Source organism: Oculina patagonica, chromosome 14, assembly GCF_052425735.1.
Source record: "Oculina patagonica isolate OP01 chromosome 14, crgOcupat, whole genome shotgun sequence".
Classification (NCBI taxonomy): Eukaryota; Metazoa; Cnidaria; class Anthozoa; order Scleractinia; family Oculinidae; genus Oculina; species Oculina patagonica.
Window position 1 is genome coordinate 15,191,411 of NC_135771.1, and position 25,491 is coordinate 15,216,901.

Consider the following 25,491-nt stretch of genomic DNA (forward strand, 5'->3'; position numbering starts at 1 on the left):
GGAGCCCTCGTGCGAGTAGTGGGTTATCCCATAATACTGCGTAGTTGTCGAGCGGTCGAAGGAAAGCACATTGTCCGGGTTGTTTTGTGCTTCCCTTTTAGGCTGATTTAAAGAGACTCCCTTGCAATTTAAGAACAGAAACGTCAGTATCAAAGTGTTTAGATGGCCGAGGAAGGGGAGTTGTCATCTCCAGATGAATTGGAAACAAGTAAGTGGTTTTCTTTTGATGAGGTAATAAATAATGCGAATACGATGCACGTCGTTGTGTGTCATCATGTGTTATCTGCGTATCTATGCTTAACTTTCAGAGTTTTTTCTCTTCTTTAAACAGTAAGTTTACCTGAGTCCAATTCTGTGTAATTCTTCGGCATTTATTAATCTATTTAGTGGTTGAAAGTCTTTTAAGGACGCGGTCTTGTATTAAATAAGCTTAAGTCTAGTCTGATAAAGTTAGTTTACATGTAGCAAGCCAACGTGTCAATTTGAGCCAGTGTTGGGGATCAGTGGTCTGATCGGGTTCGTCGGGTTGTCTCAAATTAATTTACAAACCCGACCAAGAGTTGAAAACGTACAGTTTTATAGCTATGTATACAAATGTAAATTCGTTTGCAATAATTGATGTCAATGTAAATTTAAAGTGACTTTATTATAAATCAAAGGCTCTTTGAGCAAATTCACGGTAATTCCACGAAATTCCGATTTGAAGACCTTTGAAGTGTGAAGTTTGATTTTGAAGTTTGGGTTTTTTCCAAATACCTTATTATAGGAATATAATGAGGCATTTTAACAACTCAAACAAAATGTACACGTAATAAAATTAACGCGATTTTAGGAAAAGTTCTGGTCAAGTGCTTATAGTAAAAAAGTTAACATACATAAAATTAATGCAAATTTTTGAAATTTACGTTAATAACATCTATCGTTAATTTCCTATAATAAGGTAAGCGTCCGGTAATGTAACAATCTCACTTCATTTGCCTTTGAATGTTGGGCTTTCCTTACTTTTAAGGGACTCGTGCTATATAGGGAAAACAACTGTCTAAATGCTCGGGCAAAATGGTGTAATTGACGAATTTAGACTGCGTGATTTCTGTAAAGAACGAAGAAATTTGTATGTACAGAGGTCGCTACGATAACACTTTTGATTTGTTAGTGCAAGATGCTGCCTTCTTTGACTCGTTCTAAATTTGTAAATTAAAAGTAAATTCACTAACTGTTTATATGTACGTGATGCATTTTTAGTAGAGTCATCATTTGTTTACGCCAGTTTACGCGTGCATTTAGACTGTTGTTTTCCCTATATAGCGTGAGTTCCTTAAAAGTAAGGAAAGCCGAATGTTCAATTTTTCTATGGGAGTTGCATCATTGATGGTTCGTGCTTCTCAGGCTTCGTAGTTCAAATTTTATTTTTTCACCACCAAAATAAATTGTAACCTTTGATTATCTTTAGCATTAAGTAAGCACATATAGCGTTATTTTTGAGCAGCAGATGAAATTTTAGAGAAAGATGTACAGTACCGCTCAAATGTAAGTTGACAGTCCCTCGAGCCTCGAGACTCGATCCTCGAAAATTTCGAGTCTCGATGCTCGAGGATCGAGTCTCGAGTCGAGAAAAATAATGAGCTTGTCGCTTGAATAATTCCTCGAGAATAAAATTGCTCAAGCGGGCCGCACTCTCGAGTGTTGTACTATGGTCGAAGCCAGCGTGCCGGCTACTCATCTCTGCTGTAGCAACGCGCGCTTGGTCGTTTAATATTTCGAACCGTCCCAAAAAGTTCGAAATAGGAGCTCGAAACCGTCGATAGTGAATGAATTGAGGGCAAATCGAACCAGAAGTAACCGAGTTGGAGTTGGTGCGGTCCCGCCGAATCAACATGGACAAATACAATCTGCGTTCAGGCGATCTTAGGACAAACATGAAGCACGTGTACAATGTCACGCATACGATTGTTTGTGTTATGATTTAGGATACAAATATTAAACCTTAAAGTTCACTCTGTCATTTAGTTTTCTTTTGAAAAACGCAGTTATGTGTGTATAAAAGAATCTAAATCGGATACTTGCGTGCGGCGTTGTGTTACATTTATTTACGCTGGAGTTTATTCGAAAGGTTTCAAATTACTTTTGACATATGCAAATTTTGCCAACTTTTATAACTGCACCGCTTTAAAAAAGAAAAATTTGTGTAACTTCTTTAAAGCTGTAATAATAATTTACGCCGATATCTGTGTTATAAATGAAGACAAGTTTCATTCAAGAAGAATTTAGGTTTTAAGAATTTTATGCCAAATTCACAAAAAATAAAACACGCTCATTTCAAGCTAGACGCGATGGCGCGACATAAGTCTGTCTTGCCATTTATTTACGGAAGGCTTCACTGCTTCGATGTTTTTCACGTGGAATGTTTCGTTTGCCGTCTACAGAATTTTTACAACTGAAATTTAAGAACCGGTTTTATTTACGGAAACTTTTGTCTGAATTTCAGTAGCGACAAGAAAGAGACGTCTAAAATTCAGGCTTCTGAAACTTGCTTGCGCGATTTTGTCGGTGCTATTCTACGGCTCAGCTTACAAGATTCGTGGCATTTACATCGTTTCGCATCGAATGCTTCAGATGCTGAATTACAGAACATTTTGTGAAAGAAATTAAATTTGTAGTTTTATTTGCGAAAACTCAGGATGAACTTGTATACCAATAACTGAAATATCTTCGTGGTTGAAAACATGCACTTACGGCGGGTTGACAAGGGAGAGCACAAGTTTGAACTACAGGTTCTTTTCATGTCCTTTTCTAAATTTAATTCGTCGATCACGGCTTTCAAGGACGAGTTTGTGTCAGTACTTTTAGGTAAGTAAACGGAATTACGATCGGCGTGAATATATCGTACTGTCGAATGTTACATGTCGGGGAAGGTTTATATTTCATGCGCTGAAGGTGGACGTGAAACACTTGTACATGAGGTGCGAGCGGCTTTTATTCTTTCCTTGAGAAATAAATTGTTTCCTCGAAAGCCTTTCGAGTTATGAATATTCGAGACTGCCTTGTTTCTCGAGACTCGAAACTCGAACATTTCGAGTTTCGAGGATCGAGTCGAGACTGTCAACTTACATTTGAGCGGTATTGTACTCGAGCACTTTGCAGATGATGTGACATGAAATGATGTGATGTGAAACAAAAACGTGCTGCGTGGATGTCGTGTTTTCAGTGGGCTGAAACGATAACTAAAACATGTCACATAGCAATTGTAACTGCATGTAGCTTATCGCTATGTAGTTTGTGCTCTGAGGCTTTGTAGCGCTAGTTCTATTCTTTTTTACCACCAGAAACTAAATAAAGTATCACAATGATGATCTTTGATGATCTTTTGAGTAATTTTTAATTTGGTTATCAGAAACAAAAACTCTTTGTTTGCTTTACAAAGATCAGCTTAAAATGATACCTGAGACTTAAACATTGTACAAATGTGTGTAACAATTTAATGTACTTTGATACAGGTTGTGATGCCGTAGAGCTCAATGTTTTAAAGGACATACTTGGTGAGCCAGCAAATGATGAGTTTGCTGCTGAATTGGACACACAAACAAAGACAAGTGGTAAGCTGATAGTGTTTACTTATATTACTTTTGTGCTGTTCTTTCTTGAATTCAGAATGGTTGCATCCTTCTGTCTAGGCTGCATGGCAGATGAACTCAGCTGCTTGTAAAGCCTGTATATCCACAGTGTATGTAGAGATCCACGGCCTGCTGGATGTACCAGTAGCACTATTAATTTTTCTGAAGTGGCTCTGATTTACACTTGAGTGTATCTTTCTGTGATTTCTACTATGTTTGTTTGTGAGTGAAACGTTTTGGCCCAATTTTTTAACTGTATTGTAAATTATAGTAATGCTCTGACATGCTTCAATGATACTTTTTGTTACTGGAATAAATCTAGCTGTGATGAAATTTGACATGTAAGCCAAAGGCATAAATTTGCTTTGCTACATGTTTAAGATCATCCTTTTGCATGGATCAAGTGTCCACCATGTAAACAGCCCCTAATCTTGTTAGCCATACCAAAATATTGTCTTGTAAGTTTATACTAAATAGCTTTATTCTAAAATGTTTGTAGCACCTAGCAGAAAAAGAAAAGCAAGGAGTGATGACAAAAATGATGCTTCTAAAAAGAGACATGTGGACAGTCCTAAGAACCAAGCCAAAGAAAACAGTTCAGGTGGACAAAGCTCAAAAAGCTCAAGTCAGATTCAAACCAAGACCAATAACAAGACTGCTTCCTCCACTGATGTAGAGTCTCCAGGTGATGATGATAAGGAAAAGCTGCAGATGAAGGACAAGGAAGAAAAAGAGCGCCACAAAATTAAACCTAAGGAGAAGGACAAAGCCCAAAATGTAAGTCAGCTTGAAAATGAAAATGTAAGCAAGGAAAAGGGAAAGGAAAAGGACTCGTCAAAGAACAAACAAAAAGATTTGAAGTGTCACAAGAATGATTCTGACAGCAAATTTGGTGACAAAGAAGTGAAGAAAAAGGAAGAACAGAAATCAGAAGCTGCAGAAACTAAGGAGGTGTTAGAAAAGGAAGTGAAAACAGTGGAGGCTGTTAGCAAGAAGACAGCTAGTCCCAAAAGCAAAGAAACTTCAAAGGAGGTCAAGAAAGACACTTCAAAAAAAGAAACAGGAAAGAAAGAGATTAAGAAGAACAATGCCAAGAAAGCAGCTGAGGTCACTAAAGGGCAAGGCAAAGTGGCAAAAGAAAAAGTGAAACCTCTTCCAGGAGAGAAAAAAGCTGACACATCAAGCTCAGTGAAGAAAGAGGCAAAGCAAAGTGTCCAGGGTACTCCAGCTGAAGTTAAAAGTAGCAAAACCCAAGAGCCTTCCAGTACTCCTGCTGAAAAAACACATCAAAAGCAAGCTCATGATGGAGTTACAGGAAAAGGGGGAGAGGGAAATGAAGTCAAAAAGAAATCTACGGAAAAGAAGAAGCCTGCTGCCCAAGTAAAATCTAAGAAAGTTAAAGTCAGTAAAAGCAGTGGAAAGGAAACAAAACAAACAGAACCTGCAGTCGAAATGGAGCAAGATGAGAACAAAGTTCAGGTTTGTAAATAAACAACTGGCTATATATATACAGGTGACGGATGAGACACACACTAATCAGGTTATTTCAGGGGGGAGAGGCACGGTTATAAGGTGCACTCGGTTATAAGACGTACCCCAAACTTGGCAACATTGTCATGCTAAGTTTTCAAACTAAAAATTCTCCAAAAACACTCGGTTATAAGACGCACCATGAGTTGAAGAGTTGAAAAGATGTAGTAATCAATTTAAGGACAGTTTTTTCTTACAAAATTTAAATGTTTGAATGTTGATAATACTCCTCGGCACAATCTTCGAGTAAAAAGCTAACATTTCCTGGTAAAAAAGACGTAAATCCACTTGAGCAAAACACCTTTCTAGCGTTCATGCTTCGAACTTAGCTGCTTAGTAACCTGGCAGATATGTTGTTACCAGTGACCACTAAGTTTGTAGCTTGGTTACCAAGTTCTGAAGCGTGCTTCGTATCGCTACGAATAACTTTGTTTATCGAGTGTTTTTCAAAGATTCTCAAGCTTTTTTGGTGTTTTCCTTGTCTTCTTAAGTCATTTTCTACTTTCCTTAGAAAGGTTTGTTTCAAATGAGTATGCTTGGTTTTCTTTGTCTAATTTCAACAAAATGCTGGCATATACAGGTGTTACTAAAACTCGTTTTATATAACTTACATGATAATAAACTTTGCGTAATATTTCTTATATCTTTAATAATGTAAAACTCAATAACCAACATAAAGTGTTTTCATTTCCCTCGTTTTAACTGTAAGTACCGGTAAAATGGCGGTCATAAGATTTTGTTGGGCGAAAATACTCGGCTATAAGACGCACCCCAATTTTGGCATGAATTTTTTTCGTGAAAGCTTGTTACAAAAGGTGATCCAACTCATTCAAGAAAAGTTATGTTAACAACACATTTACATCTATGGAAAATTAATTATTGGCCAGTTGTTAAAAGTTAGTCCAGTTTTCGCAAAAAGTGACAAATTGTTCATTCCATGAGGGATCCATTTAAACCAGGTATTTCTTTCTCTCTTTTTGCATGACTCTTAACCCTAAGAGTAGAGAAATCTTACAGGTAAACAATTTTTGTTGTACACAAAGTATATCGCCAATATGGAAAGTTTCAAATTATAAAAATATGCTTGTAATTTTAGGATGTGGAAAGTGTTGCTGAACCTGTAGAAGAAAAAGGTGAACAAGAGATTCAAGACAATGACATTGATGAGTGTGACACTGAAGACAAGCCAGAGACCAAAGGTACTTGTGTTTGCCCATGCTTCTTTTTGAACACTTCAACTGAAAACTGGGGAACTGCAAGAAATGAGATAATGTGGCAAAGTATTCTTTTCCATACCACATACTGAATCTTGGTATCAAACAATTATTGCCTGTGTCAACTGACACAGTAAACTGTCCTTGACAAATTTCAAGTAAAAAGGTAACATTTCAGTAAACAAAAAGAATTATAATGTCAGCCAGTAAGCTGATATCAGTCACACAAAAGGAAAATAATTTAATATGCTTTTTACAAGTGTGTAATAATAACATGATTATGGGGATTGGACGTTAGTCATACATTTTCAAGCTAGGATTTTAATCATCAACCTTATAATTTCATTTGTGAACTGCATCCTTTCATCTTATTCCGCCCATGGGCATTGCACACATTTGAACTGCCCTTGTAGTTCGCAATGCCAATGTCTCTGTGAGTCAGGCAGTACTGTGTCCCTTAATGGCTAGTGGTTTGTTTTGTTTGTTGTTTTTCTATCATTTTCTGCATGTTATTTTATCAATTTTAGCTACCTAACCATTGATGTGCTGTTTCAATCAGCAGATTCAGATGGAGCTGTAACAGGGTCGTCAGTGGAAAACAAGGGTGCTCTTGCTGAAGAGGCAGAGGCAGCCAGCAAATACGTAGTTGGCGAGGATATGGAAGTGATTGATGACCTGGAGGAGGGTAGTGATGGTGGCAGTAATGAAAGTGGTGACGAGTTTAGTGAGGCAGAAGAAGGTTCCGCTACACCCTCATCATCAGCCTCTTCAAAATCAGAATCAGGTTGTGTAGAGCTCTGTTTGTGTTATATTGCAGTGTAAACCTTTGTAGTTCTTTATGACCATAAGCCTAGAACCAGGCTTTTAGCCAGGTGGGAGTCCAGTAGTCCTATAGATGGCCACTTTTCAGAGAAAATTAATATGAATAATTATAAGAGTTTTTTTTTATAATTTTAATTTTTTTTTTTTTTCCCCTCCCAGAAAAACACCTTGCATGCTCCTCAGGCCCTCCTATGGTTACAAAGTCAGGCCTTATAAAATTTTTGGACTCCCACTTTTTAAATCCTGGCTAAAAGCCTGCCTAGAATGTTGAAAACTGAGTTGTACAGTAGTGAATGTATTAGAATGCAGCAAAACCTGGTTTTTCGTGAAAGGGTTCTGCTACAAATTTGCTGGGTGCCACCAAAAGCCCAACTTTGTCCTGCCTGACTGTGATCAAGTGTCATGGCCATAAGTTGTGGTAAGAGGTGACAAGAGAAGACAATACGTATTAGTTCCTATTGAAGAGCAAAAGTTTGAATAGCATTTTTCCACAAACCTCATAAAGAAGAATTCAAAAATATCTGACATAAAGCTCTTCCAACTGTTAAAGTTGATGTTCAAACCCTTAAACTAATTTATCTGATGGTCCTTTTGTCAAGATGTAAGGTCAAAAATAAACCTTACAACAGAATCCTATGGAATTTATTTTATGTTTAGGAAGCAGAAAACCAAGCTGGACTCTTGTCTTATTAGACAGCTTGCTCTCAGTTTCTATCCACTTTTGATAGCTGGTTTGGGGTTTGGACAATAGAAACCTCAAGCTTACTGTCTGATTGCAAAAGAGGCACCAGTATTAGTTTTTCACCTGTTAACTGATCTACATCATTATCTGTCTTAGAAAATGCAAGTGATAAAGAAGAAAAGCCAGAAGAAGAAAGGACTAAAGTAAAAAGAAGGAAAAGAAAAGCAACATCACCTGTAGCAGTTAGTGATGAAAGTGATAACTCAGATTCAGCTGATAGTCTACTTCACATCAAAAGCAAAGTGGCAAAGGCATCATCATCGAAATCTAAAAAGAAGTTCAATATGGATGACTTCTTTGAGGAAGCTCGATACTTTGTGATGAAGAGTAACAATCATGAGAACGTCGCTCTCTCAAAAGCAAAGGTAAAGTAAGCCAACTCTTGACAGTTTGCTGGTATTTAAAGGCACCGTAAAAGCTACTTCAAATGATAATTCATAAGTTGATTACTGTTAAATAATGGCAATTGCATAGCTTTTTTGGTAGTTCATTTGAGTCATGAGCATCCTGCCAACCTTAAAAAACAAAATCAAAATCCGGGAGATTGCCAATTTTGCATTGAGGTTCTCAATCCCAAAAAAATGTCCCCCAAAATCAGCTAAAATAATATTGTGAAAGCAGTTGTTTCACTCCAAATTAGATGTTGTCAGCAGAGAACCAGACTGCTGGAAGTGTTTGGTCAGATCACACTCAAGTGTCAGGTTCAACTGGAAGAGTTTTAGTGGGAATAAAATGAGCAAACAAATCGCAATCATATGGAGCTTTGTGCAAAGATATTTCAAATCCTAAGATCCTCACTGACCAGACACTTTAAGCCACTCCAACCTCTTTGACAATATTTATATTATCTTTGTTTTTTTTGTCAGGGTGTCTGGTCAACACCCAAGGCTAATGAGAAGAAACTGAATGCAACGTTCAAGGTGAGGTCATTTTCATGCAACATTTGGCATTACAGAGTAAGGAAATTACTGGCGGTCATAGGACATTGTACATACATACATACATACATACATACATACATACATACATACATACATACATACATACATACATACATACATACATACTTTATTGACTTTCCCCCTAGAGGCTTTTCAAAGACAATGAAATAAATACAATAATAATTTAAAACTACTTAAAAACTCTAAGATGATATTCATACTTAAAATTAATTAACTAGGATTAAGAATCTATAAAATCTTTGATAAGTTTTATGTTTAAGATAAAACTTAAAAGCAGATACTTTCTCGAGAGATTTTTTAGAGAGCTATCCATGGAGTTCCAGATACTGACTATTCTGTAGTAAAACGTCCTCTGACCACTGGCAGACTTGAAAAGAGGAATGTTCAGCATTTGTGAATTTCTTGTGGCACGTCCGCTTATTTCTCCTCGCTTGCTAAACTGGGAAGACAGATACTCCGGCATGCGGGATGTTAGACATTTGAAGGCCATGATAGCGCTCCTGAAATATAACTGAGTCGCAACTGGTAGCCATTTAAGCTCTTTTAAAACTGGTGTGATGTGATCAAATTTGTGCGTACTGGTCGCAATTCGAGCGGCAAAGTTCTGAATACCTTGTAATTTATTTGTATTACTTTTTGATGTATTCGCCCATACGTTTGAACAATAAAAAAGTTTGCTAAAAACTAAGGCATTTAAAATAGTTAGTAGGGTCCATTCAGATGGGAGATTGATGTCCTCACCAGGGGGCAAGGAACTAAGAGAGGGTCCATTTGTCAAAAACGTGCTTTGTGCGGCTTATTTGACCGAGACAAGACATACAGGAGGAGACAGTTTTGGTAATGTGTTCGTCATAGGTTAGGTTCTTGTCCAAAATCACCCCAAGGTCTTTAGCGGTGTGTTCCGGTACGAGTTCTCTTGCCATGAAAGTGAGGCTGGGAGTGTCCAGTCTGGAATGCATTTGCCTGCTGCCAAACACCATGAGTTCAGTTTTGCTTGGGTTCAACAATAAATGGTTGTTGGAACACCATTGGCCTATTCTATACAAATCAACTCTTAAGTCAGCAAAGGCGTTTACAGTATCTTTCATTTTGAAGGATAAAACTAGCTTAGTGTCGTCCACATAGCTCTGGACGCTGCAATTCTGTGGTGCTGAAGAAAGATCATTTGTGTATATGCTAAATCAAAGTGGTCCCAGTATACTTCCCTGCGGAACGCCACAGATTATGGGCAAGGGCTCTGACAATGTTGAATCCATTCGAACCACTTGTCGTCTATCATTAAGGTAGCTACAAAACCACTGGATAACTGGGTCTGAGGCGCCTACATCTCGCAACTTCAAAATTAGGGTTTCGTGGTTGACGCTGTCCAATGCCTTACTCATGTCTAAGAACACTACTGAAGTCAACATCTTCTGGTCTATCGCTTTAATAAGTTTTAAGAAGGCTAGTTTGAATTTTTTAAAGATACATACAAACTTTGATCATTTTACTTTTTAGTTTTCTTTATATCAATTTCCTTTTAAGTAATTTTTACCTAGTTTTTATTTATAGTGTATTTTAAACTAAATTTTGTATTTTAGATTGTTAGATTTTTAGCATTGTTTTTAGTTCTTGATTGTATTTTATATTAGAGGGCCACTGGTTTGTCAGTTTTTACTGTTATGTGTTTACCCTCTATAAATAAAGTTGATTATTATTATTATTATTAAGGATAGTGCCGGTTGTTTCTATGACAGATGTATCGGTCGAGTGCCATTTTTTGTTGCCACTTTGGGTCTTTGTTAACCTGTCGTTTAATTTCAAGTAAGAAGTGAATTGATTGTGTACGACCTTTTCACAAACTTTTGATAAAACTGGTAGAAGAGAAATTGGTCTGTTGTTATTTGCCAGTTCGTGGTTTTCACCTTTATGGAGAGGTGTCACTTCAGCTAATTTCCAAGCAGTGGGAAATTTGCATGTTTCAATAGAAGTGTTAATAATAGACGTAATTACTGGAAGAATCGGGTTGAGGCAGTCCTTCAAAACACGAACAGGAATCTTCTCGATCCCTGGGGCTTTGTTTGATGGCATTGATGATATTATGCGTTCAATCTTGCCACTGCCTACGGTATTCAAATGACTGCTCGCATGAAGGATATTGTGTGGCAAAATTTTGTTTTTTTTTTTTTTTTTTTTTTTTTTTTTTTTTTTTTGCGTTTTTTACTTAAAAACATATTTCGATCAACACTCCCGTGGCCCGTTTCTGAATGTTTTTTATTCCGCTTATAAGCCCTCATGGACATAAGCCCCTCCACTTACAGTACAAGCCCACCCAGAAATCCTTATGAAGTTGTGTAAGCCCAGGGCTTATAACCGGAATTTTGTGGTATGTCCGTTTAAAATAAAAGTTTGGAAGGACACATCTCCATTTAAGTAAGAAAAATTATTTCCAGCACTGCCATATAATATGCATTGTAATAGCATTGTTCAACTAGCCATTTTGCATGAGGCTTTATAGATTATAAACACCTTAGTGATGACTTTGTGTCACCAAGTTAAAGGAATTTGAGAAATCTGGGGTCAGATTGCATTGTTTGACTGAGGAAAGTGAAATCACATTTCTCCTAATTAATGTTATCTCTCTCAAACCTTTTTGTTAATTTGTTAACTGATAATCTTAATATTGGTTTCATTCCTGAAAGTGAAGCAGTTACCTTTACCATACACTCAAATAGTTGGTCAGTATGTCATAGACTTTTGTTTGTAAATCCATCCACCAATGTCTGTTTTGTGCAGACAGTGACAGCAGATTGCCAAAACTTTGCTGAAACAAAGAAATATTCAAGAAATTTCATTTGCATTAGTTTTGCACAATACTGTACATGAAGTAGCTAGTCATGGTCCAATTTATTGACATCTTTTGTCTTAGCAACATTGACATGACTGACATTTGGGCAACAGAAACAATTGCTATGAAACAAATGTTATTAATTTTAAAAGTTTTTGAAATATTAATAGTAACTTTTTTTTCGTTCTGTATTGTTTTCAGCGGTATAAAAATGTCATCTTAATCTTCTCTGTAAAAGAGAGTGGAAAGTTCCAGGGTTTTGCCAGACTAGCGTCTGAAGCTAAACATGGAGGCCAACCAATGCCATGGGTGTTGCCTCCTGGAATGAGTGCCAAGGCCTTGGGAGGAGTGTTCAAACTGGAGTGGCTCAACAGGTATAACTCCAGCAGTCATCTTTTGAGTTGAGCGCTCAAACATGAAACATAATTATTATTGTTATTCTCGACAGGAGAGAACTTTGGTTTAGTAAGTGTTTGCATCTAAGGAACCCTTGGAATGACAACAAAGAGGTGAAAATATGCCGTGATGGTCAGGTAAGACTCAGTGCAATACTTGGGCTTATTATCAGGGAGGGCTTTTAGGAAGACTGATTATAACCTTTCTATTTTTACTGTAATGATTCGATTTAGCGCTTATTTACATTTGGCACTGCAAGGGAGGGCGCTTATTCAAGACAGGGCGCTTATTCGGGACAGGGCGCTTATTTAATTTTTTGAGAACCAGCCAAATGTTCAAAACAAAAATTTAATATACAGTAGAACCCCGGTAACTCGAACTCGGATAACTCGAACAGCCCCGCTAACTCGAACTAACTTCCATTTCCCTTGGATTTGAACTCACTTTTCAGTCATTTTTACTCGGTTAACTCGAACTCGGATAACTCGAAAACCCTGCTAACTCGAACTAAATTTCGTTTCCCGTGATCAAAATTTGGGTAAATTTAACCCCGATAACTCGAATTCCGGTTCTTGCAACTTAGTCCGGGGCCATATGTAATCCCGTGGGCTTTTCATGAACATTTTAGTTTCTTTGCAGAAATCTATAGTTTAAAAGGTACTTAATCGCAAAAAAGTTGTCTGCAATTTTTTCGAAGTAATTTAAGACTTATTTATGCAAATTAGATTTTGACCCCAAAATCTAATCTGCATAAATAAGGATAACCGAGTCTGGCCTTGTTAAACTACCCCATAATGCTTCCATAATACACAAATCTTTGCATATGTGTACTATTTAGTCTGTTCTATAAAAGGCATTGCTTGTTGGCCATTTCAAGACACTGTTCAGTAAATCTTTTTTCCACAATTTTGAAATTGTAGCTCAAATTACTGAGTGTCATTTTCAGAACAAATCTAATGTATCACTAAGAAATTCTTAAAAAAACATAGTTGATTGTTCAAAGGTAAGCATTCCATTGTTTCGTTTAATGAACAAACTTAAATACCATGGTCTGAGTTCCAAACTAGCTGACGCGCCTAAATATCTAGGTCCTCATCGTCGTTGAAACCTCTTGTAACATGCTCTACCCGTGTAATGTTTGGCTAGGAAGGCTGGGAATGGGTTTGTCGCAAGACTTCCATACCATTGCAGCGAAATTGGCACGCCTTGTTATCTGGTGTAGGGCTGATTCAGTAGGGGTAGCTGTTCATCTACGTATTGTTTCTTGCTAAAAAGCAGCCGTCTGACCTCTCCTCAGCGGTGTCGATGGGATGTACAGCTGGCAGACAAAGCGGTCTTAGTTCTTGTATACATCATCTGAGATAGTGTCGCTGCTTCCCAGAAAAGAGAAGGCGTCAAGTATTGGTCGTTCAGCTTTACTTATTGTATCCCAACAAGAAACTTCCCTTTTTCCACGGATAGTGCCTGTCTGATTACGTGAAAGCCAGGTAAAGCCGTCACAAGGTTTTAGCAGACCGCCTTGTAGAGTGGACCTTATGGAATACCCCTACGTTTTCCTCCTGTCCCTGCAATCACTGTAGCTGATCTGGACAAAATAAAAGCCTCTTGTAAATCCATAGCGTCAGTACATCTGATCTGTATCAAGAATCTAACCTTGGATACTCAAACGTGCTTTAGCTCTCCTTTATGTCGAGGTCAGGCCTTGAGAGAGGACGACTTAGAAACGTGCAAAGAGAGCTCTGTCATCCAACGATGCAAGGCTACTAGTTGTCTTGTTCTTCTTTGTTTGCCAAGCAGACTTCCATGACTTGAGATTTGCCTTTTCCTATTTTGATGTCATCTGGCATAACGGCTTTTATGATGATGTTCACAGGATGACTTTCCGTTGTCAAAAAGGGTCACTCGCCTTCAGATTATCCTTAAGCTTCTGTACATTCTGGGAACATTCAAATAACTTGTTGCGTTCAAAACCGCTGGAAAACCATCAAAAAGTATGCTTTTTCTACCTGGATTCCGACAGGATTATAACTATTTACAAAAAGAAAAAACTCTAAAATGCTCTACAACAAGAATCAGAAAATTGGAAGGGGATTAAGGAAAAGTTATGTGCTACATAACTGAGGTAAATAAAAAAAGAATCTCTAAAATAAAAATGCGTGTTTTTTCTTTCTTTAATATTCGTTCTATTCGTTCAGTCTTTAAAGCAGTCAAAATGTGCTTTACCTACATTTTTAAAAATGTTTTATTTAATTTAACAAGTCCTGAATCATAGCAAAGGCATTTTTGGCTATTCCTCATCTGTATAATGACGTCATATTTACTTTGCATAAAATCGGCCTAAATGGCTTTAAAAAAATGCAGGTTACCTATTTTTTCGATTCAGCACTATAAATTTTTTTTCACTATGCAAAATCATCTGTGCTTTTTAAGAGTTTCTTAGTGATTCATTAGATTTGTTCTGAAAACACTCAATAGTTTGAGCCAGAATTTCAAAATTGTGGAAAAAGAATTGCAGTGTCTTGAAATAGCCAATAGGCAATGCCTATTATAGAACAGACTTAGGAGTACACGTATGAAAAGATTTGTGTATTATAGAAGCATTATGGGGTAGTATAACATGGCCAGACTCGGCTACCCTAATTTATGCAAATTACATTTTGGGGTCAAAATCTAATTTGCATAAACATGTCTTAAACTACTTTGAAAAAATTGCAGACAACTTTTTTTCGATTAAGTACCTCTTTAACTATAGATTTCTGCAAAGAAACTAAAATGTTCATGAAATGCCCACGGGAACGATTTTTCTGACACATGGCCCCAGACTAACTTGCCATGGTAGCCTGTTGATTACAGCAACGAACAGATCACGTATTTGACCGCCTTTTTCCACTCTGATCATAAGACTTTATGATCGTGTTAGAGTTTTTGACGAGATAAGTTTAATTTGCACTGTACTGTATACTGAAGTGCTGAAAAATCAGTTAACTATCAATTATTAACTTGGCAAATTAAGTATTCTATTGACCCCGATAACTCGAAACCCCGCTAACTCGAACTGTTTTTCGTTTCCCTTCAGAGTTCGAGTTACCGGGGTTCAACTCTATATTAAAATAAATAACAACAAAATCTGTAACAGTAACGAATTGTTGAAAGTTCAGTCTCTTTTAAAAGAACTGTTCATTTCAGCAGTACAGTGGAACCCCGATATAACGATCCTCGATATAACGATATTCCCGATATAACGATGAATATTCTATGTCCCAGCAAATGATACAGTAAAATGTATGGGACGGAACCCCGATATAACGACCTTCGATATAACGATATTCCCGATATAACGATGAGAATTTAGCGAACCGAACGTAAAATCCTCCCGATATAACGATATTATCAGTACACAGTCACATTTTATTTGCAAAACATCGAATTTAATGTTATAACATTACGGTAATTGAGTCATCTCTATCGTTTCTAAAAACAGCTTTGTACGATGATATACCAAAATGATACTGTGTTCTAAGCCTTCTTATCAAAATTATTCTCTTTATCCTCCTCTAACATGCAGCGAAAAGTACTTGTTAGATTTACCCTGATATAACGATATTTTCGGTTATTTTATGGTCATATCGTTATATCGGAAGTTTCGATATAACGATTCTTCGATATAACGATATTACTTTACTGCTCCCTTGGCATATCGTTATATCGGGGTTTCACTGTATATACATGCTAGTTATGCAACCCTTTCGAGTGGTATACTATGGAATATCCCACGAGTCACTTGTATTTTCTCGGTATACACACGAGCCTTTAGGCGAGTGTGTATACCGAGAAAATACAAGTGACAAGTGGGATATTCCAAAGTATACCACGAGAAAGTGTTGTGTAACTATTTTATACCATGCCATAGAAAATACGCTTACTAAATTTCGTCGAGAATACAATCGCAGCGCACGATGGGAAGGTTGGGTTGAATACCGTCGAATATACAACAGCTTTCCTGTATTTAGCCTGTTCCAGGCGTTCGGTTAGTTGGGAAGCGGCGCAAGAAACGGCGAGCGAAAAAATGGGGAGGGGACTAAGGCGAGGGGGCGAGAGAACGCCTGTGAGCATTTTTAACAAAAGCTAGTTCCGGTATACCAGATTCTGGTATACCCTCTAATTGGTCAATTTTGACACCTTTTGTCAACACTCAAGCGTCCTTCATCTTGACGTGAAATGAGATATGGCTGCGGCGAGTGACGGTCACACAGAGTTCAACTCAGCAGAAAACAACGCATTGAAGGATTTTCTGGTTGAAAGTTTTCGCAAAGAACAGGAAGACTGTTTAAGGAATTTGGTCTACAAAGGAGAAGTTTTTCGGTATACTTTCAACCGGTTTTGGAAAGAGTCTGATATTTTAACTGTTTCCGCATGTTATGTCGACGCTAAATCAAAATGACACAGTTTCAACGATAATTGCTCTACAGTAAATACAATAACCTAAGCTTCGCTACAAATTGTAGCGAAGCTTAGGTTATTGTATTTACTGTAGAGCAATTGTGTGATAAAGCACTTTCTAGTTTTAAAATAAATATTAAAACAACACGTTACAAGTGAAGTCGAATGCGGTCCGTCAAAAAGATAAATTTGTAAATGCTTGTATTATTGACAAATTGATATTTATTCCTCGAAACTCTCAGCCAGGAATTCAAACAGGCTTCAGCCAGCAGACAATATAAACAACATAAGCTTAAACATTCAGTAACTGAAAAGCGTAAAACAGCAACAAGAAAATTACGGGCGAATTCAAACGGTCTCGAGAATATTCATTGCGGAATCAATCTGGTTCAAAATAGCTTTCACCTAGAGCCAAGCAGCGCCGCGATCTACTTTGCGTGGTTGTACTTGTAGATTCATTTTCTGAAGTGTGTGAACGCTTCGCGGACGGAGTTTCTCCCGTCGGCGATCTTGCATTCACTTGCCACTTTTAAGACGTTTCTCTTTCGATAATCCTCGAGAATAATTTTTGAACGCTGGCATGAGTTCTTGCAAGTGTTCTTGCGCAGGTTAAACAGCAAATTTCAGGAAAACGTGGGTCGGGATTCAGTTCATGTCCAAAAGAACTTGCGAGATCGGCCAACACCAGACTCTCGGCTCCAGAAAACCCAACTAAATCTTTGTTTGAACCCGAATTAAATAAAGAAACTCTCGGTACCTTGTTCCCCTGGCACTTCACATTTTTTTGACAAAACCTGCAACATGTTGAAGGGCGGACTGACAATTCGGCGAATTCGCTTGCAGAAGACTCCGAGTGCACAGACATTTAAACGCAGACGATAAAATGCATTTCCCAACGTGGAAGAACTTAAAAAATCATATTTACCGGGAAATCTGATTGAAACTGACAACTGAAAACCACAAGCTTCAAATGTCTGCGCTCATGTTACCCGGGCCCTGTCGGAGGTCGAGAAGTGGGCGGAAAGACCTTTTGTTATGAATGCTCACAGGCGTTCTCTCGCTCGCTCTCCTCCCCGCCCCCCCCCCCTATTTTTTTTTTCGCTCGCCGTTTTTCGCGCTTCCCAACTAACAGAACGCCTGGAACAGGCTATCTGTTATTTTCTATGGCATGGTATAAATACATGTACGGTACGGTGAATGTTCATGAGTTTATATACATGTATTTGACGTTGATGACTTCAGTAGGAGCAGTTCTCCACAAAAGGGGCGCCTATTAGAATAAGGGCGCTTATTGGAATAGGGGCGCTTATTGACAAAAACACATTCAAAGGGGGCGTTTATTTGGAAGGGGGCGCTTATTGAAAGGAGGGCGCTAAATCGAATCATTACGGTAATGCCAAAAAAACAGAAGAGAAACAACAAAGAAAGTGAGCGTGAGCACAAAGGGGTGGGGGTGGGGGTGGGGGTGGGGAGTGAGCAAAGGAATAATAAAGGAGAGATTGACTTAATGATATAGTTAAGATTCTTAGGTCCAAGGTTAACATCTTTCCAATAATAGCAGGTAAGGGAGGTCTTTGGTTTTTACAAACTAGCAGAAAATCTTTATTCTGACTAGCAGTTCCAATATTCTTTTACCAAGAACCATGCTTCATATGATAGTGAATTCAATGTGATTGATGGTAACTAGTTGTGATCTGTTCTATTATTCAGGAAGTGGAACCTTCTGTAGGCGAGGCTCTTTGTCGATTGTTTCCTGAAGACGAGACTGTGGACATCAATACTTCTCAACACTCATCGGAGTCTAGACGACGTAGGAAGGAAAGGGATCCTGCTAGGTTAGCAACAATCATCATCATATCCTGCGAGTGGACATACATGTGATACAGAGATGTGATTCTTACTTCATAGAGGACCATCATTGTTTCATAGCAGACAGAGAAACATGGATAATCTCTGTTGCTTTTAATAGTAATGGGACACCCAGTGGATATTCATTCAGCGGTTTTATGCTGTATTGTCCTGTTCGAGTTTGCTTGTTGTCTCCTCTGGCATCTTGTTCTCACATTATCCTATATTTTGCTGTGCTTTGTAGGATGTGTGGGAATGTTGCGATCAAGCATTGCATCCACTATGAAATGGACTTAAGGCCATTCACCAGCCTAGGACAATACCTCAATGGATTTACTTCAAAAAAGACTTTTCAGTTGCTTATCAAGATCTTAAGGGACTTATCTTCAGACTGAAATTTTTATCTGCAACTCTGGCCTTTTAGCTCTTTAAGCAGAAGAACTAACAAATTTACGGATGTTTTCCAAAAGAAAAGTTTACCCGCAAAGAAATTATTTTTACCTGAAAGAAATTCTCTTGCGATGTGCATTTTTTGCCAAGATGATTAATGCAAAGAGTGTTGCACTTAAATAACTGGCATTAATCATTTTTCTGTCATGTTAATTTGCACTACGATCCAGGAGTTTCCACAGTCTTCAGTTTGTCCATGGATCTACAATTTTAAAAAAATGTGTTTAATATTGAACCAGAAGCCATTTAGAGGGGATTGCAGTTCTGTTGTAGGGAATGCTTCAAGGGACCAATTTTAGCATTTTGTCCCATACAGGACATGACTGGACAATAAGGTTTTGTGTAGTCACAGCTCCTTAATGTGTTCCTGCAACTTCAGCAGTACAAATCAATTACGGTATTCAATCCTTGAGTTTGTGACACACAAATGACGTTTTATGCAAAAGCATAATATGTCAACACCTGTGGATGGTTTAAAACGTCTGAATATTATCATCCTTGGGACTTGAAAGATTAGTCATTTGAGCTTATGGTGGGCACAAGAAAGGGACTAGATATCTTCAACACCTAGAACGATATTATGATGTCAGTCCAGAGTCTGCCATGGAGTGCAAGTGGTAGTTGCTGTATGGAGGTGACAGCGCTGTGCTTCCATAAAAATTAACATGTTTTAAACATGCTTCTAGATCTTAATTAAGTTGTGATCTCTTGCTTGGAGCTTTGTACAGTGTTTTATTTTGAATGCGTGCTGTTATCCCTTGCAAGACAGGCTGGCTGTCCTGACTGATAACAACCAGCAGCTCAAGAATATACCTTTAATTTCCAGATTTTTTTAATTATTAGGCATCGCCCTAGACACTCTGATGAACTACGCAAATCAAAAAGAAAGCACAGAGGTAATTGATTTTGGATCTCTTTGCTTAACTTGTTACTAATGTACTAAAAGGCATTTGCAGGCAATTGATAGTATTGTCAAGATCTTAACGACTTGCTGACAGATCTCCAGGCAATATCCAATCATATTTTTCTCTTTATTAATGCATAATTCATTCAAAGTGATTCGTCAGTCATCCCCAAATACCATGCATCTTGTACAAGTTTTTTAAATAGGTGGCCTGGGCCCGTATCATAATCTGGTCAGCTATTTTTTTTTTGTTTTCGTTTTGTCAGTAAAGTGATTCAGATGCATGTGGCCCAGCGGACTCCTTGGCAGTCATGATCATGCACGTTTTGATGTTTACAAGCAATTGCTCGTTAAAAATATTAAGATCGCCTTGCTTTCTGTTTAGTGTGAAAAACACTTACCTGAATCTTGCAGCTCTATTTTAATACATGCTTTGAATCACACAACTTCTCAAATGCCGCTGGCAGCTGTGTTTTTTTTTAGCAATCTAGCAGTTAAACTTCAAGAACTTGGTTTTTAAGCTTCTTTAATTTTAACCAAAATCAATTTTTTGCCATTCAAGTGGTTGGAGTGTATTTTATTTGAGATTCGGGGACATATTTGCAAGCATAAGCAGGAATTTATCCAGGCATGTGGTGTAAAGCAAGAGATGAGGTTTGGAGGGAAATCCAGCTCATGCACACCGCATGACTCACCCAAACCTCAGACTTGTGTGTTACTTAAGTGGCTGCTTTTCTAAAGATTTTTATTCCGTGGCACTGTGCCTGTCTAGCCAAAGAAGTGGTTAAATGTTAACCGCCTGGTTATAAGCTTTTTTCAAGCTTCTTGTTTTTTATAATTTACAATAATGCATAAGTTGTGGCATCATATCAATGTAAAGCAAGGAGCTTGAAGAAGCTTAAAATTAGACAGTTTATGTTTGACCAATTTTTTTGGCATCCAAGGCACGACACAGCACAGCACAGTGAAGCCTTTAGAAAAGCAGTAACTTGAGTAGCATAAAACCTACAGGCTGCTGTGGTTGGCTGTGGTAATGCACCGTGATTTCCTTCATTGCGTCATTTATTGGATTGATCAGCCTGCCTGGATAAATTCCTGCTTAGACTTGCAAAAAGTCAAGTAATTGAATAAACAAAAATATATATTTCACACTAAACAGAGAGCAGAGTATTCACATAATTTTAAACAGGTAAAGGATTTAGTAGCTAGCTCATTGTGAGTGAATATCAAAAGTTGTGTAATTTGATGTCTGGCCAAGGAGTCTGTCGTGTGGGTCTAGAACAATTTACTGACAAAATGAAACTTAAAAAAAATTCCTGAGCGAATTATGAAAGGGGCTGGCCTCTGGCTCTTCTGTGAGAATTACTTGTCTCTGAGTTTTTCATTGGAAACCAAAATCGGATCTTATTCATTCCTGTGGTTACAGAGAAGCTTGAAAATTTAGGTCATCAAGTTCCTTCATGAAATTGCAAAGGGTGCCAAGACTAGAGCATTTATTTTTGGTAAATGTCTTTTGGTAAAGCTCGTCATGCCACATTTCCAAATTATGAGATTTTTGCTTAAGAGTTATCGATTATAAATATTGTTTTCTCCAGTTCATGGCCTGGCCCTGAAATATATAATAAAATTGTCCAAATTGAGAGACCTATAAACTGCCAACTGTTGAACTAACAATGCTCGAAAGTGGTATATTTTATGACACGAAAAGTTACCTGTTTTGTACACCAAACAACTTTGATGATTGGTTATAGGTTTGTATATTTGTGGACACGTTTCTATAGTTTCTCTTACAAAACATACGTACATTTTCTGTTATTTTTTCAAGTTAGCGCTAATTGGTATGATATTAATGTTGTAATGCCCTGGAATATTAATGACTAATTACAGCAGGGAATGACACAACTGTGTAAACGCTAACATTTCACTACATCTCTTATTCTCCTTATTTTGTGCCTGTGTTTCTATAACTCGACAGAAACACAGGAAATAACAAAATAATGTATTTCTTAAATGTTACAAAATCGTGGAAGGAAAATGTATCACTTTTTAAAGGTAATAACATTATTCTTCACCGTGTCATTTAGTTTCAGCATCAAGACACCATTCACGAGACCATCATGATCCCTTACCAAGATATGAAGACAGGTATTTAGCCTCCAACATTCTTTGTTACAAACAATTTACTCTTCTTTTACAAAATGGGTTTGGGAATTTTAGTTCGTCCCCCTTCCACCCCACTCCCCCCAAAAAGAATGTGATGATTTGTGCGAATGTCACACCCAAGAAACTTGAATAGGTTTGATACTATCAGAGTGTTTTTGTTACAGATCTCGATATGCTGGTGTGAGGCGAGAGACTCTCCTTCATGGAGTAAGTACTATCCACATTTTTTGCTATTCGTAAAGTACCAATAATATTAGAACCGAAAAAAAAACATGCTCTGACACTACACAAATAAAGGAATTGAGTGCACTGGTTGAGTTGGTGGGTCTGTTTCACCCAGCTGTGGTATAAACTCTTGTGAGTGGTATGCATGTACAATACTTAGAATGCAGATCATCTTGTATCCTTTATTATTGGGGTATCATACAGACAGGATACAGAGCATTTTATTAATGCTCACTTTAAGAGTCCAATGCACCTGTCTATCTACGGCCACTGCTAGTGAATAAATATGTAAAACAATGTCCCATAACAACGTGAATCTTTTCTTTTTAGTTGTTTGCAGCAGGGGTTTTACTTTTTATATATTTTGGTTCATAGTAAAGTATGGATTTTAAAATCAAATTGAACTGGCACACTTGTTTTTCAGGTGGATTCCGAACCTTTAAAACATTTTGTTTATTTAAATAAAAACTTGGTTTGATGTAAACATCGGATGATGTTTTTCTGTGGATTGAAGTCAAGAATGCTTTTTTTCCTGTTTTCAGTCTTATTCAGACTACATGAGGGAATACCAGCGCTCTCGACACTCGTCTTCTCTTCCTCCCATGAGGGTAAGAAGTTAAGTTATTGCTGTATAGTTTCTAAGTTTTGATTTACAGAAACTTACTAATGAGGGGGTATCCAACATCGCTTCAAGAGGCAAGGTCACGGTATGTTAGCGGAGAAGCCCCATACCTTAGACAATCGAGCTGAAAAATTTTTTGGTTGTCACGTGATTGTTGAATATACTCTGCCTCGTCCCACTGTGATATAAATCATGGGGACGTTGTTTCACTTATAAGGTGGCAATTTGTGGGGGGAAAATGACATTCTTTGATTCTTATCAGATTAGAAAGACCAAACGGAGGTTTTATTTCTTTATCATATTGTCACTGGATAAAAATACAAAAGAGCAAGGCTTGAAATTTGATGCCTACTGCAAATAATGCAAATTCCTTCTAAAGGCCCGCCAAAACGAGGAAACATGTTTCCATTCCTAGTTTTGCCATGGTTCCGTTCCGCGCGGAAACACGAAATGTTTCTGCGGTGTAGCTGAAGCAAATTTGGCTTCTTTGAGACAAAAATTGTCGCTGGAAACAACGCTTCTCGCGTGGCAAAACTGGGAAACATTAACATTTGGGAAACATGCGCGCGCTACGAATGCTACTGGAAACATGTTTCCTTGTTTTGCCTGGCCTTAAGACATCGCTTGCAGTCAGCCGTTTTTGGCCTTTTCATGTTGAATTCAATTAAATTTGAGCGATTCATTTTGAGCAATATAAAACGTGTCCGTTTCATATTGTCATGCATTCTTGTTCTGATGTTTGATAGTTCTGATGTTTGTACCTTAAGAAAGAAGTAAAACCAATTACTATCCATACTCAAACTATTTAAGTCAAAGACAATGCTGTGAAGCATAACCAACATTACCTTATTATAGGAATATAACGAAGCATTTTAACAATGCGAACAAAATTTACGCGTAATAAAATTAACGCGAATTAAGAAAAGTTCTGGTTAAATCCTTATAGTAGAAAAGTTAACATCAATAAAATTAACGCGAATTTTTGAAATTCGCGTTAATAGCATGTATCGTTAATTTCCTATAATAAGGTAAACGTAATTCCATTCTCCTGTTCCATTCACCAGTTAGCTCATACAGTCCTTTTATTCTTGTTCCAGTCACATTTTTCCTCTCGAGCAGTGGACGTTCCATCATACTACCCTTTACACATCGGTCACAGCAGTTCACGATCTGGAGGCTATCACCGATCTGTAAGTATTTTAAATATTTTTTTTTTTCTGTTATTTATCCCTTTTACCCCTAAGAGAATCAAGTGACACAGTGTCTTAACTTAGTCAATATTTTCATCCGTTTTTGTTTCCTGCAAATGTAAGTGATTTTTATGATTTTTAGTGGTCATAAATAGTATGAATTTAGTGGTCATAAATAGTATGAATTCAGTATAGACTTTCGTTTTCCATTAACATTCTCATCTTCATGTACTAGTCGCATTTCGTGTACAAGCGAAGATGCTCAGTCATAATTTGAGCATCGCTGAATGAATCGCCAAAAATGCAGCAATTCCCTGTGACATTGCCCCTTTAAACTGCAAAGACAGTCAGATTTGAATATTACCAAAAGTCGGCTTCTTCGTCACTTGATACATTTTTTAACCAAGCACGAGGGCCGTACTGGGAGAATATCGTCCCGAGGTCTTGATAGTACAGACCGAGTGCAGCAAGGTCCGTACAAAAAAGACCGAGAACCGATATTGTCCAAGATTAAGCGGAAAGAATAAAAAGAACGGGATTCCGACTGAGGACCGTCCACCAGGTGTTTCAATCGGAAAAGAATTCCCTAACGATTTACAAGCCAGCTAAAAGTACGTGAGAGTTTTTCGCGCGAGCAATGAGCAATCTGATTGGTTCATTTTAGTTATTGGCCCTCTGCTACCTCAGTCGTGTAATAATGACCAATGCCATTTATACAACCACACAAGTGGTATTTTTATGTGCTTCTGCATGCAATGTAACTGATAATTGATATTAATTCCATGTTGTCCTTGTTATCAGGTTGATACTTACGCAGCAGCTTGTGATGAATTTCTCCGAAGAACTCAGTCTGATCGTGGAAGCAGCAGTCGATATCGCAGTAGGCGGAGATAGCGCTGCAGCAGCAATAATCTCCTTTGTAAAATATTTTCAACAACTTCAATTGTTTAAACCATGTTCGGCTCGGCTTATAATAATCATTCTTATTTTTTTTTTCAAACATGGTTCAAAATTATATTACTTTATCATTTGTAGTAGTTTTACTGCTTTGGACTGCTGGAAAAATAGCATCCATAATTATTAAATGTTCGCCTGAAATCTGTAGTCAAAACCACTTCTTAATTCCCTTTCTTAGATGTTATAGTAAGCCAATGGTAAATAAATGATTAAAGAAATGTAAATGGCGTTATTTGTATCCTAATTGCTTCACTAACTCAGGGTAGATGGTTTGCAGCCGGAGTGCATGACTCCAGATTTGTTGGATCTTTGTTACCAAACATCCAACAAATTTTTCACAGCACGAAGCTCGAAGAAGTTCGTGGTTAATGTTAATCCACTTGTTTGTCTTGAAAGGCAAGGTGCGTTACAGCAAAAAATCTTATGAAAAGCAGCGAGTTGAGTAACAAGTAAGTTAGTGGGGCTAGGTCAAGGTATTTTAGGAAATTCTATTCATTTTCGTTAATGAAAAGTTCTTAACTTTGAATTGGCAGAGCAAAAGTATTTTATTGGCGAAATCACGGCAACATAACAAACAAGGATGATTTT

The 25,491-nt window shown here is 37.6% G+C and overlaps 1 protein-coding gene across 4 annotated transcripts; it reads left to right on the forward strand.

Annotated features, from left to right (window-relative positions):
- Window positions 1-19: 19 nt before the first annotated feature.
- Window positions 20-25,131, forward strand: LOC144637982 (uncharacterized). 4 transcript variants are annotated; one of them, XM_078497076.1, is made up of 16 exons: window positions 20-208; window positions 3,495-3,593; window positions 4,111-5,090; window positions 6,238-6,340; window positions 6,915-7,139; window positions 8,016-8,284; window positions 8,786-8,839; window positions 11,910-12,082; window positions 12,157-12,241; window positions 18,255-18,379; window positions 19,686-19,738; window positions 21,831-21,891; window positions 22,074-22,116; window positions 22,677-22,742; window positions 23,854-23,946; window positions 24,748-25,131. In XM_078497076.1, the coding sequence occupies exons 1-16, from the start codon at window positions 163-165 to the stop codon at window positions 24,838-24,840; spliced, it is 2,568 nt and encodes an 855-aa protein (XP_078353202.1). In that variant the 5' UTR covers window positions 20-162; the 3' UTR covers window positions 24,841-25,131. The 4 variants fall into 4 exon arrangements, 2 of the variants coding, with proteins under 2 accessions (XP_078353202.1, XP_078353203.1); XM_078497077.1 differs by having other exon boundaries at window positions 6,918-7,139; XR_013567840.1 differs by lacking the exons at window positions 22,677-22,742; window positions 23,854-23,946; window positions 24,748-25,131 and adding an exon at window positions 18,637-19,476 and having other exon boundaries at window positions 22,074-22,089.
- The last annotated feature ends 360 nt before the right edge of the window (window positions 25,132-25,491 follow it).

What these genes read in the sequence shown, in the direction of transcription:
- LOC144637982 (XM_078497076.1), top strand. Translation starts at nt 163, where the DNA reads ATGGCCGAGGAAGGGGAGTTGTCATCTCCAGATGAATTGGAAACAA. An exon ending in AAGATGAGAACAAAGTTCAG is followed by an intron (nt 5,091 to 6,237) that starts GTTTGTAAATAA and finishes TTGTAATTTTAG; the next exon opens with GATGTGGAAAGTGTTGCTGA. An exon ending in CTCTTCAAAATCAGAATCAG is followed by an intron (nt 7,140 to 8,015) that starts GTTGTGTAGAGC and finishes TATCTGTCTTAG; the next exon opens with AAAATGCAAGTGATAAAGAA.